This window comes from Ceratosolen solmsi, unplaced genomic scaffold, assembly GCF_000503995.2.
Source record: "Ceratosolen solmsi marchali unplaced genomic scaffold, CerSol_1.0 scaffold10, whole genome shotgun sequence".
In the NCBI taxonomy this organism is placed as follows: domain Eukaryota; kingdom Metazoa; phylum Arthropoda; class Insecta; order Hymenoptera; family Agaonidae; genus Ceratosolen; species Ceratosolen solmsi.
Window position 1 is genome coordinate 1846147 of NW_011948412.1, and position 13046 is coordinate 1859192.

Genomic DNA, 13046 nt, shown 5'->3' on the forward strand with positions numbered 1-13046 from the left:
TTTATATATATAAAGACTAGTTGCTTAAAACCTACAAACCTTTTCATAAATAATATTGAAATGCACTAATTGCTGACTGTACAATATTTTATAAAAATGGAAAAAATCTCCACTGTATAAATTACAAGAGGCTGTGACTTAAAATCCACGCACACGTGCACATACATACATACACATAAACTCACACGCACGCGCACACACGCACGCGCACACACACACACGCACACACACACAAAATTATATACATATATCACAAAGAACATTCATTTGAATAAATTATTTATGTATGCAATTAATAATTTTCGTTCAAATTGATTCTTTATTTTCTTTTGTATTAACAATAAAAGTACATAAAGAATATTGTTAATTAATAAAAGATATACATTCAAATTCAAAATTGCTTGAATGCTATTAATATGAACAAGGTAATCATAGATCATTATTCAATAGCATTTAGTAACAAAAAGGTAGTAAACAGAAACATTTTAAATATATGAATGATGTATGTTGGATATTTTACCATTATTTAAAGAAATTTTTGTTGACATAAATTAACGAGTTTAAATCTAAATTTTAACTATAAAATTAAAATATGAATAATAAAATTGGCTTTAGAATAAAAGGACCGATTATTTAAATCCAGTTTTTTTAAATTTTCAAAAAGCAATTTTTAGAAAAATTATAAGTTACAATGACAAAATACACTTCATACCAACAACATTACAAAATTTAATTTTAATTTTTAAACAAAATTTAATTATTTTAAATGTTTTATTACAAAAACAAGCTACCGTCTTTAAATCAATTATTTTAATTAAAAATTATAGAATTTTAATTAGTTTTTAATGCACAAGTAAATAATAACGTAAAATAAAAAATATTTTTTTTTTAATAATTATCAGAGTCTACGTTTTGTTGGAAGAACATTTTTGTACATGTACATGCTACACACATAAGGATATTAGACAATTAGCGTTTGAGCCATCAATTTCTTGATAGGCCATTTTTTATATCAAATTAATATGAACATAAGTGTAAAATAATAATGAAATGAAAATTTTAATATGTATAATGATTCTCATGCACAAAGTTTCCAAAATTATTTAATTAAGAGCACAAATCACGTGATTTTGAATTGCATAATTATAAGTAAAGAATTAATAAAAAAATTTTGTTAATTAGTCTTTCGACAATTATTAAACTTTTCCGTATATATTATAAATTGTAATTGGATTATAAATAAATACCATTTGTATATAAAGTAAATATTTTATATACTTAGCGTGTATTTAGACTATAAATATATTATGTATAAATGTATGTGTAATGTATGCGTATTTTTAATTTATAATGAAGTAATTTTAATAGAAAATTTGTTACATAGCAGTGCCTATGCAATTAAAAAAAAGGTTAGCTTTAATTTTGCTGTTAACAATTTGTCGTTACAAGTTTTTCACTTGATGCGTAAGTTTCAACACATTTCTTGTTAAGCCAAATTTTTTTTAGCGAACATTTAACAATGTAGTACATGTTTCATAATACTTGTAAAAAGTAACAACAAAATGATTAAAGAGATTTCGATAAAAAAATGTTTTTATTAATTGATTTTTGTCCTATGGTATGAATATAAAGATTAATTTATAATATTTAGCAACCTATGAGATTCAATTGATAAAGTATAATCAAAGTATTTGATTAGGTAAAAAAAAAAAATGCCTCCAATTTATATAATATTTTTATCATTTATTACAAATATAAATCATTAAACGAACTTACCTTTAAGTTTTTCCTACATTTTAATATTCAGCATATATCAATTCTAAATGTATACGAAGTCCGTAATATAAGAATTCGTATTAACAATTGATTCATAGGTGGAGCCTTTGGTCTATCGAATAGAAGTTATCATAACACTACATTCAATAAATAAAAAATTATTCGTAATTTATTACGTACATAGTACGATTGAATGCGCTGCAAATACAAAAAGTTACTTATATTTAGGTAATAAGTAAATAAGTATTTTATAAAATTAAAATTAACTAAATAAATAAGATATAGTTTTTTGTTTTGTTTTTCATAAAGCTCTTATGTTGAATTAGTTTGTATGGGAATATGCTTACTTTTCTATAATATTATTATAAGTATACAAAAGAGTGTATGCATTAAATGAATATTATGGAATATACTGTTAAGCATTAACGAAATGCTTTAATTTAAATTTCTGATCATACAAACAAGTAAAATCAAAACGTGATAATTATATTGATAATAATAATGTATTATAACTATTTAATTATTTTAAAATTGTTATATCAATGTGATATTGTATTATACTAATTTTTTATATTGAATATTGGCTATTATTAAATTATAAAGAAAAATTTTGATATTAATTCTTGAAAAGTTACTTTAAAGGTAACTTTAAAATGATGATTTTGATATTTTAGTATAATTTTATATAAAAAAATAATAAGTATTAAACATGGAACGCTTGACAACTCGAAAACTTGTTACTAAGTTTTTTCTTTTTCTCTTGGAAATACATTGTTTATAAAAATTGGAGTGTTTTTAAATTCCCGTAGAATTAATTTTCGAATAAATTCAGAAAAAGTCTCTCCATTCAACTGCATTTCCATTTAAAATTTTAATCATTCCCATTGATACTATATCCTATCTTTGAATGTTAAAGTTGTCTTCCTCTGAGTAAAACAATAAAAAGAAATTTTCATAACAACGTTGTTAACAAAGGCTAGAAAATAGTATTTTAAATAATATTTTTAAAAAAGTAAAAGAAATAAAAAATAATTTATTTCTATCTTGAAATAAACGTTCACTCAAAATTCGATGCACATAAAACAACTTGAATGATGATAATTTCGATGTTTAAAACTTAACTGAAAAAATGAAATGCGCTATTATTTTATGCAAATGAAACGTTCAAATATTTTTGCTTTGAAATGCAGTTGAAATGTTCATAGAGTTCTCGCTTTGTTTTAAAATATATTTGTTAAATTATAAGACTTTATAAGATAAAGTGTGCAAGTACAAGATAACTTCTTAATTGAAGTATTATGTAACGTACTGCATGTTCATTATATATTTTCATTGAACTGTCTTGATGCAGACTATCTTATTTTTAAATTTCACAAAACAATTAAAGCAAATCTACTAAAAACATACAATATAATAATTTAAATTGAAATAAATTGAGACTCTGAATATAATAATTATTGGTTTTCTTTTCAATTATTAAGCACTTTATAGCACTATCAATATAAATTTTAAATGTATATTTAATGTCAATACCTCATTTATGAATAATGAAATCTCGTACATTACTTATTTTTATATTATTTAATGTAAAAACATTTAATAGAAAAAAAATTAATGTATCAATATTATTTATATTATTATTACATTATTATTATTATTATTATTATTATTATTATTATTATTATTATTATTATTAGTATTATCAATATTATTATTATCGATTAAAGAAAAAAATTTATTCCATTATAATATAAAATAATATCATTTCAAATGATTAAACATAAAAGTTTGAATAGTCCATATATAATATACTTATTTTTAAAAACCATTTGATTAAAAAAAAAGTCAATTACAATAAAAAAAACGCTATTGCAACAAGTGTCTATTTCAATTATTACTCATTTGCTATTTCATTTTGTATATATAGGACAAAGCAAATTCCCACTGAAATAAATTATCCTACGTCGCAGAACTTCCAAATCCAAAGAAATTATTAATAGATGAAATTTTCATTATATATTTAAATAATTATTTCATTTATATTTCATAGAATCATATGAAATATATTATATTTTTATAAAGAAATTAAAAAGTGAAATTTAAGAAATGTAAAATAACTCATTTCTTTAATAAAATATTTTCAAATATACTATATAAAAAATTCACTATTAAATTTTCACGATTTAGCTTATTCGAAATAAAAATTAATATAATACATGCCAAACTCGCACATTTTAAAAAATATAAATATTAATTTATCTATTCATAATTCTTCTTTTACATAATAATAAAAACGTTTTGAAAGTGTCATAATTCATTTATTTTCATTAAAATCTTCTGAATTTTCCAATGACTAAATGAAATCATTACATTATACGTGTTCTTATAATCAACTTTTTGTAGCAATGGTATACTTAGTATAACAGTATTAAAATACATTTGAAATATTCTTGCATAAAGATTAAAAACGATAATTGTCTATATTGATGATTTTTAATTTAATTTTATTATTTAATTAATTTATTACCAGCAAACTTCTTATTTTAATTTAATTTGATAATCACAAAATAAGTCTTTGTAATAATAATACTGAAAATTAATAATTCTGTATTAGAAATCTTATTATTAAAAGGTAAAATCATTAAAAGCTATTATACTATTTTATAAAAAATTAAGTTGATATGACTAAATTATTACTTTTAATTGATAATTGCTTTGCTAAAGCGAAATATTGAAAACAATTCATTAAAAAATATATCGTCATATTGTATAACAATATATAATATAACTTTTAAACAAATCTCATACAACTTTATATAAGAATACATACCACTTGAATATTTAAATAATTTAAATAAAAAACAAACCCATTGTTATTGTTCACACTCATTCTGTTGTACTTTCAAAATTAAATAAGTAATTTTGAATGATACATTTAAAAAGTAAAATTAATGAAAATATACAATTTTGTAAATTAATTATAAATATTTGTTATTTTTCAGAAAGAAATCATGAAAAACTTTTTGCATTCTGCATCGCCACATACAGTTCTTTTGCAAAAATTGCGTATCTATGTTCGCGAAATTTTTTAATGCACAGTTAGTTTCTTTTAAATTCAGAGGAATTTTTATAAAATTATTTATACCTATGGAAATATAATTAATTACATTTTGTTTCAATTTCATTTATAGGCATTCTACACATATTTAACAATATTTTAATTAATTTTAAAAAATAAATTGCAATACAGAAGCTGTCTTAAAGCTCATCCAACTTTATATACAATATAAGTAAATACTTTCTCTAAACCATTATTGCAATTATAATGCAGCATCTATGTCGAATTGCAGGGGTAAGAAAGCCTAGTTACTTTTATAGAATAACAATTATTATTTTGAATCACATGATGATTATATGCATTATTAGACGATAGTTTATGGGATATATATAAAAGCATAAATATTACACAGACACTCAGCCATAGAAGCAATCGATAAAGCATAATAATAAACATCCTCGTAAATGCATATTATGATGTCGGTTATTTGTCTCTCTTAACTACTAGTTCTAACGTTTCATTCTTTAGATATTCCTTAATAAATTATAATATTTTTAAAAAATAATTTTGGAATTTTAGACAAAATTAGAAACTAATAGATAATTTTATTATACTAAGCTAGTGGTTATATAATAATTTTTTGCGATTTATATCTATCAACAATTATTTAATGAAATATCCTGAACATTATAATATATAATTAATATTTTTTAAATATAAAATAATATAATTTAATAATAGAATTATTAATAAAAAAACGATGTGTTAACTGAATATATGTTCGAATATGATATAATAAATTGTATGTAATGGATCTATTTCAATGTTTAATAAATCAATTATCTTTTAAAAAATACTTTTTAATTTAAATCGTTTATTTTCAACATTTTAGTTTTGTCATTGATTAATAACCAATTCAAATATTAACGTTAATAATTATTTTATAACTCGATTATGTATTTATTTGTTTTTTTTTATTATTTATTTATTTTTTATAATTGAGATCATTAATTTGAATAAAAATACGTATTAATGTCTCGCGAAGTAGTCCATAATTACACAACTTTATATAATGTCGCGGCAATTATTCAAATTCTAAAAAGAAATTCAATCGTCTAACATTTCTTATAAAAATAGTTATATCTTAAGAGAATAATATTTAATATAAAATTTTAATATCAGTCTTATTATTATATATAAATTTTTTTAAATTAGCACCGCGTTTAAGTAGTTCGATGGTTAAGTGTATATGTTTTTATAGTTTATTAGATTGGAGTTGTATTGTCGATCTATACTTGTAATATAATATACATTCAATATAATGTAGCATCAATTTAAGAAACTATCTAAATTAATATCGATAATCTTTGTGCTTAATAACTTTGCTATTTCTTTATGCAATCAAGTCACTAAAATGATTTGATATCCTTGAATATAGATAGTAGTTACATATGTTTCCATATTTCTTACACTTTATAATATATTTTGAATGCCCAGCTTGAGATTTAAAAATATCATATTTTGTACCGTGAAAAGTATTAAATAATTTATTGTAATTAAATTTTTTTAATTCGATGATAGATTAGCAGTTTTAGCGTATTTTTAAAAATAAATAAAACTATTGCTTATTATCTAGTATCCAATATTAATCTTAAATGTGTTTCATTATTTAATATTCGAGTTTTTTTATTCAATTTGGTTGAAAACTGAATAAGTCTAAACATTTTAAATAAAATATACTGTAAGCAGCATAAAATAAGACGATTGAATTGTTATGCGTCGCAGCTGAGAAATATTAGTTTTCAATTTTATTATAATAAATATATTATGTTCCAATTTAGAATACAATATTGTAAATGTTCTATGTATAATAATAGCTATATTAAAACATTTCATCTGAAGGTTCATTAGTTGACATGAAGTTGGAGTTTACAATAAATTAATTTAAGTAATATGGACAAATTGTTTCCAAGTTTGTAAAGTTGCAAATTTGTAATTCGTAATTAATCACAGATGTCAGTATTGCAAAATCATCGTCATAGATTTTTATTTGAAAATAAATTCTGTGAGAATCATCGTGATAAAAACTGGCTTTGAAAAATTACTTGTATTACATAGCTTGTAATCTGCGTATGAAAATAAGTGGTTAATTATAGTAATAGTTCGTCTCTATTAACCCGATTGTCAATTTTGCTATCTTGTTAATGGCTCCGATATATTTACTATGTTTACGAATGTAATACTTATAAATTTACGAAGGACATACAAAAATATGATAAAGATTAATTGCTTCATGTATTGTTTCAATGATCGAATATTTAATTTTTATATTTATGTTTGACAAATAAATTAAAATTTTATTTAAAATGGATTAAATAGAAGTATTATATTTTTATGATAATCAATTGAGCTTATAATATTATAATTTAGTCTTCTACAATGTAGTTAAACTAGTTTTCTTAAATTATGTGGTCGAATTAAGAAACAAATGGAGCACTTAAAAGAGTTATTAGGAAAAAAAAAATTACATAAATCGATATAAAATAAAGAGGTCAAGTGGAAATGAATGTTGGAAACAGAAAAATCTTGTATAGAAATAGTTATAGTCAACTTCTTCTTTAATATAATACTTTTATTTAAAATAGATATTGAATAAAATATAAATATTTACAAAGCGATTTTCTAGATCTTTTTCAAAAAGGATCTTCAATTTCGACTTTCACTTTGCAAATAAACGATAATTAAGAATAGAGTAAAGGATCTGAAATACAGGATTTGGAATCTAAAGAAGAATTGTGCGCTCATGATCTCAAGCGCGATAAACCGTAAAGATCGAAAAGAATGGTTCGGAGAAAATAAAGAACGGTTTCCATTATTGAACAATGCACATCACCGACGCGTAATTCTCAACTTTATCGCAAGCTCCCCGAACTCAATCCAAACAACTGCTATTGACGTATAAAATTGATAATTAATAGATACGCTATCTCGCTATCTTATCAAAATGAAAACAATGAAGCAACGAGGGACTGAAAACCCCGACCGAATAAAGTAACATCCCCTCACCCGGTTGCTCAGTAAATGCATGCAAACACACCAACGGTGCACCGTTGGTACACACTACGAGGCAAACCACGTGGTCGTGACACCCCCCCTCCCCCCGCCTCGCCCTGCCTCGTCGGGCCAACCTTCGCCAGCCGCCACCGCCGCTGACTGCCGGCCACCCGCTGCTGCGCTCAAACGCGTCTGCGCGTCGAGTTTCTAACCTCCTCCTACAGACCAGAGACGTTCATCACTCTTTCTTGCTCGGTAGCACATGAGTATACGCTCGCACGTTGTATTACGAGATCACAACGTTGAACCCGCGTGTAGTTCGCGCGTGTGTATATACGTCGGGTGCCGTCGAGGGCCGTTGAGTACCCTACTGAAATGATTCTCATGATTCCGGTCGACTCTTTGGTCATTTCCTAAGTACTCGTTGTCGCGCCATCCGTGACAAGTACCCGGGGACTCCTCGTGGCTCCCAAGGTCCGAAAATACCTCTAGTCGCGGTCAACGTGTTCCGTGAGCAACCGCCACACTAGGTGTATGGAAGAGCAGACAAGGACGGACAATAAGAAGTGCAAGCCGGGAAAATAATTTAATGAGAGAGAGAAAGAGAGATAAGGATAGAGTGAGAGAGGGCAAACGTGTTGTCGCCTGTGAGGTAAGAGGGAAGAAGATTCAGAGAGTGAGAGAGAGAACGTGAGTGGTGTCAGTGATCAATCGCACGAGGGGCGGGACGCGGAACGTTACACGTATATTTAAAGTGGTGATTAGTGGCAGGGAGAGAGAGAGAGAGAGAGAGAGAGAGAGAGAGAGCGAGATCGAAAGCGAGAGTGAGCGGCGGTAAGATAGGACGCATACGATCTTTAAGCGATCACATGTTCCTGTTGTAGCTACTCAACGCTCGCTGGGTGAAGCTACCAAGGGTGAACCAGCAACAGTACCGGCTCGTTCGTCATTCGCGGAGGAGAAAGTTTCTTGACTTATGTTTTGTGGTAGGTTAGACTTGATTGTCGGAGTCGTCTCACTTTACTCAATGAGCAATTTTTTCAGAGGGACCCCTTTTTGTTAGCCAATCATGATTTTTCTCATCCGTGAATGGAGACTTTGATAGTACCGTAAAACACGAGTCGGATCAGAATCTATTCTTAAAGTAACGTACATAATTGTAGAATGAGACGAGATACCCAATAATATTAATAAAACAGATTATTAGTTGCAGGCTCTACGACGAAAGTACTTGGAGTTGCAGAGATAAGTGAAAAAAGTCTAGGTATATATATATATATATATATATATATAGAGAGAGAGAGAGAGAGAGAGAGAGAGAGAGAGAAAGAGAAATCACAATCCTGGAGAAGATATAAGTTGCGTCGGAAGGATGAATGCAGATGATTATGAAAGTCTACCAACTCAATCGGTGGGTGTATACATGATGGCGGGTGCCTGTGCAGGAATCATGGAGCATTGTGTTATGTATTCAGTTGACAGTGTCAAGGTAAACATGCTGTTTGTGATAGTTTATTACTTTAATGAATAATTTGGTCTTTTCTATTGAATGACAATGGATTTTGGTATCAATAGAATAGAAATGAAATCTAGTTTAAAAATAAATGTTATCTAATGCTTGGATCAATGCAAACTATTAATTACTATCAAGTTTAAAATTTAATAATACACAAACTTAAAAATAAAATAATGAAAAGAAATTACTTTTTAATTAAATTTTATAACATAAGAATAATGATTAATAGTTAGATTTTAATCTACTACAATTTGAAATTACATTTATTTTCTATTATTATTGCTAAATTAATATTATCATTCATGGCAAGTATTGTATTTTATAAAAAATAAATATAAGAATAATTACTTCATGTGTAAGATAATCAAACTAATCGCCCAAATTTACATTATTATATTCAAAATATTTAGTTTAATATCAGGTTTTCAAAGCAAAAGATATTTAAAGCAGCAATGATAGAACTTAATTTTTTTCCAAGTATTTTAAATATTAAACAGGAAAGATGTTTATATATATATTTAAATTTGAGTTCTAATAATAGTCTCGTTGAGTTTTTGAATTATTTTTTAATGTAACATAGATTTAATTTATTTGATCTTAATTTTGAGGTTAGATATTTTAATATAACTACATTTAGGCTTTTTAATAAATTCAAAATTGTATATATTTATTTATTTATATCCATTCACAAAATATAATTACATTTAGTCTTTTTTACTTACATCAATTTTAGCAAATATTTGTAACCAGTTTTAAAATAAATTCAACTGGCCTCTATACATTATGCAAGCATGATTGTTCAGTATATGTATGAAAATAGGATTTGTATTTAGTTATTCAAATCAAATCTACTTAATCATCAATGACTAGAATGAAATAAAATAGCATTCCACAAATTTTTATTTTTTAACATTTGATTTTTAATAAATTATGTTTTTTATATATTTTAAAATAATAGACAATTAAAGAATTATTTAAAAGTATTTACAAACGTAGAGAAAGTGAACCTTTACTTTTGTTAGTCCTAAGATTGTAAATGCTCAAATTATTAAGATGTCTTCTGCTATATATATTGCATTATCTAAGTTATCGAAGCATATTCTGTTATAAAACAGATTACATAACACTATGATCTTGGTATAGCAGGTTCTATTTTTGAATCATAGCTAACCACAAGTTAAACTATTAGTAGCTTAAGAGTTACATCAGGTCACAAATGTTGAATATGCATTGTCGCAAAATTGGGAACATAATTTAGAAACAAACGAAATATTTTAAAAATCAATAAAATGAAGAATTGTAACTATTTTCACTGTAATTTTTAATATTTATTTAACTAATAATCTATATAAAATTTTGAAACATTTATTCACACAATCATAAGCATCTTTTTATATGTATCTATTTATTTTTATTTTATCACATAAATTTTATAATGTTATTTTATATTCTATATATACGAACAAATTGTTTATATTTAAATTATGTTATATTATAAGAGCTAATACTAATTGATAAAAATCAAAGTATTAAAATAGTTTTATATCACTGTAATATGTTTATAATTAAAATTAAATCTAATATATTACAATGATAGAAATGAAAAAATATTATTGGTAAATGACTATAAACTAAGTATCCATTTAATAAAGCTTTAATACCTATTAAATATAAACTACAGTACAGGATTAATATTAGCCTTTCTGTTTCATGTAAAATACATGATAAATTTACTTTTAGAAATTTTAATAAATGTTTTATTATTATTATTTTTTATTTAGTTCAACTTTATACTAGAAAATTCTTTTTTGTATTTAGAGTTGTAGTAGTTTTGTATAAAAATTAAGTACTAATTGAACACAAAATTTTATGATATTGATCAAATTTTTTAATTTGAATATATAATGTAATTAGATGTCTTTAAACCTATGCACATAATTATTTTATAAGAATTCTGTACTTTAATTCTACAAAATTTACTTTCTTGAGCACATTAATTATTCTATTAAATAATAAAAAATCAATTTACATATTTATAATTATGTTAAATAAAAATTGAAACATATAATGAAACAAAAAAACAATACATATAAAAAAAACAAAAAACTATTTCATAATATTTTGTATATTTTTATAGTTTTAGCAATTTATATTATTGAAATTACATTTACTAAAATATTTATTAGTGTAATAACTATTTCATTTTAATTGTTATTATTAATATTATTATTTTGTATACACATTTATAACATTTTTTTGTTTCTTTTTATTTTCCAAAATAAATTCTTTTACCATTGATCATTTGTGTTGATTGTTTTGAATTAAATTAAATTTAAATTTAATTATATAAATTAATGATTTTCTTAATCAATTTTCCGAGTGTTATCAAGTTACATTGCGTCATTTTCAGTGTGCAATAGGATGAGTTGCATTAAAATTTAAGTTTAGATAATATTTTTTATAGCTTAGTATAATTAATTATCTGTCGTTCAAATAATTCACCTGTATCCTTAGTTTCGATTAAGTTATTTTTCTATAAATCAAACAAGGTCCGAATTATTTTCTTTTTATTCTAAGAATTCTAATGATGTTAATTATCAGAAATTGTGCAATATCGGTTTGCATTGTGCAGCCTACTATATCGACCGTAGATCAATAACATTTATGACGTATTTGTCCACTGACATTGTGAAAAAATTAAAATATTTGTTTAACTATATATGATAATAAAGTATAGTTATTTTAAAAGTAATAATACTTATATCTTAAAGAAATTAAAATATTTTTTTTAAATACATATGCTTGTTGATATAGAATTGGTATAATACAATAAATTTTATAAAATTTGATACCCGTTATATTAAACAATACATATAATATTTTTAATTTTTAAATATTTCTCTACAAAAATTTTAAAAATTTTTATATCGTTTTTATCATATTAAATCATGTAAAAACTGTCAATTTTACACTTCAAATTATATCGTTAGCTTTTTCAACAATTATTTGCAAATTTACAAATATACAAATATAGTTTATTTTAACTTCCCTTTCATTAGAACAATAAGAAGATTCAAATTTAAACAAACTTTAATTTCATATCTAAAATTTTTTTGTTTCAAGTATAATATTTGTTAATAAGAGCATAAATTTTATTTATAGGAAATATTAGAACAATAGAAAATCATATTTACTTATATTTTTGTTCTTATCTTTATATTTCAATTCATATTTACAATCATTATCTAAAAATATGAGCTTTTTAAAATGAAAATAAAAGCAAAATATTTTTTCATTAAATTTGTCATTTTGGAAATGTTCGTATAAAAAAAACTGTTTATAAAGCATAGTATGAATTTAATGACATGCACATTACATTTATGATTAATGTTGTATTTAATTTTCATGAAATAATTGTGTTTAGATTTGCGTGTCAAATATAAATATAAAAATTATTACATGAATTTAAATACATAGGCTATATTTTATTTGGCATTTTATATAGTTTTAATTATTTATAATAATTGTTTAATATGTATGAGATAATAATAAATAATAAATAATAATAAATAATTAATAATAATAAATAATAAATAATATTTAATAAGGTAAACAATTTCGAATATTCTTGATAAATTAATT

The 13046-nt window shown here is 23.9% G+C and overlaps 1 protein-coding gene across 1 annotated transcript in view; it reads left to right on the forward strand.

Moving 5' to 3' along the window:
* The first annotated feature begins 9229 nt into the window (after positions 1-9229).
* The window catches only part of LOC105364702 (mitoferrin-1), an 8564-nt gene continuing 4747 nt past the window's right edge, over positions 9230-13046 (forward strand). Inside the window, exon 1 of the mRNA XM_011502733.1 lies at positions 9230-9377. Within this exon, the coding sequence (XP_011501035.1) occupies positions 9261-9377 (117 nt within the window). The 5' untranslated portion in view covers positions 9230-9260. The remainder of the gene's footprint in view (positions 9378-13046) is intronic.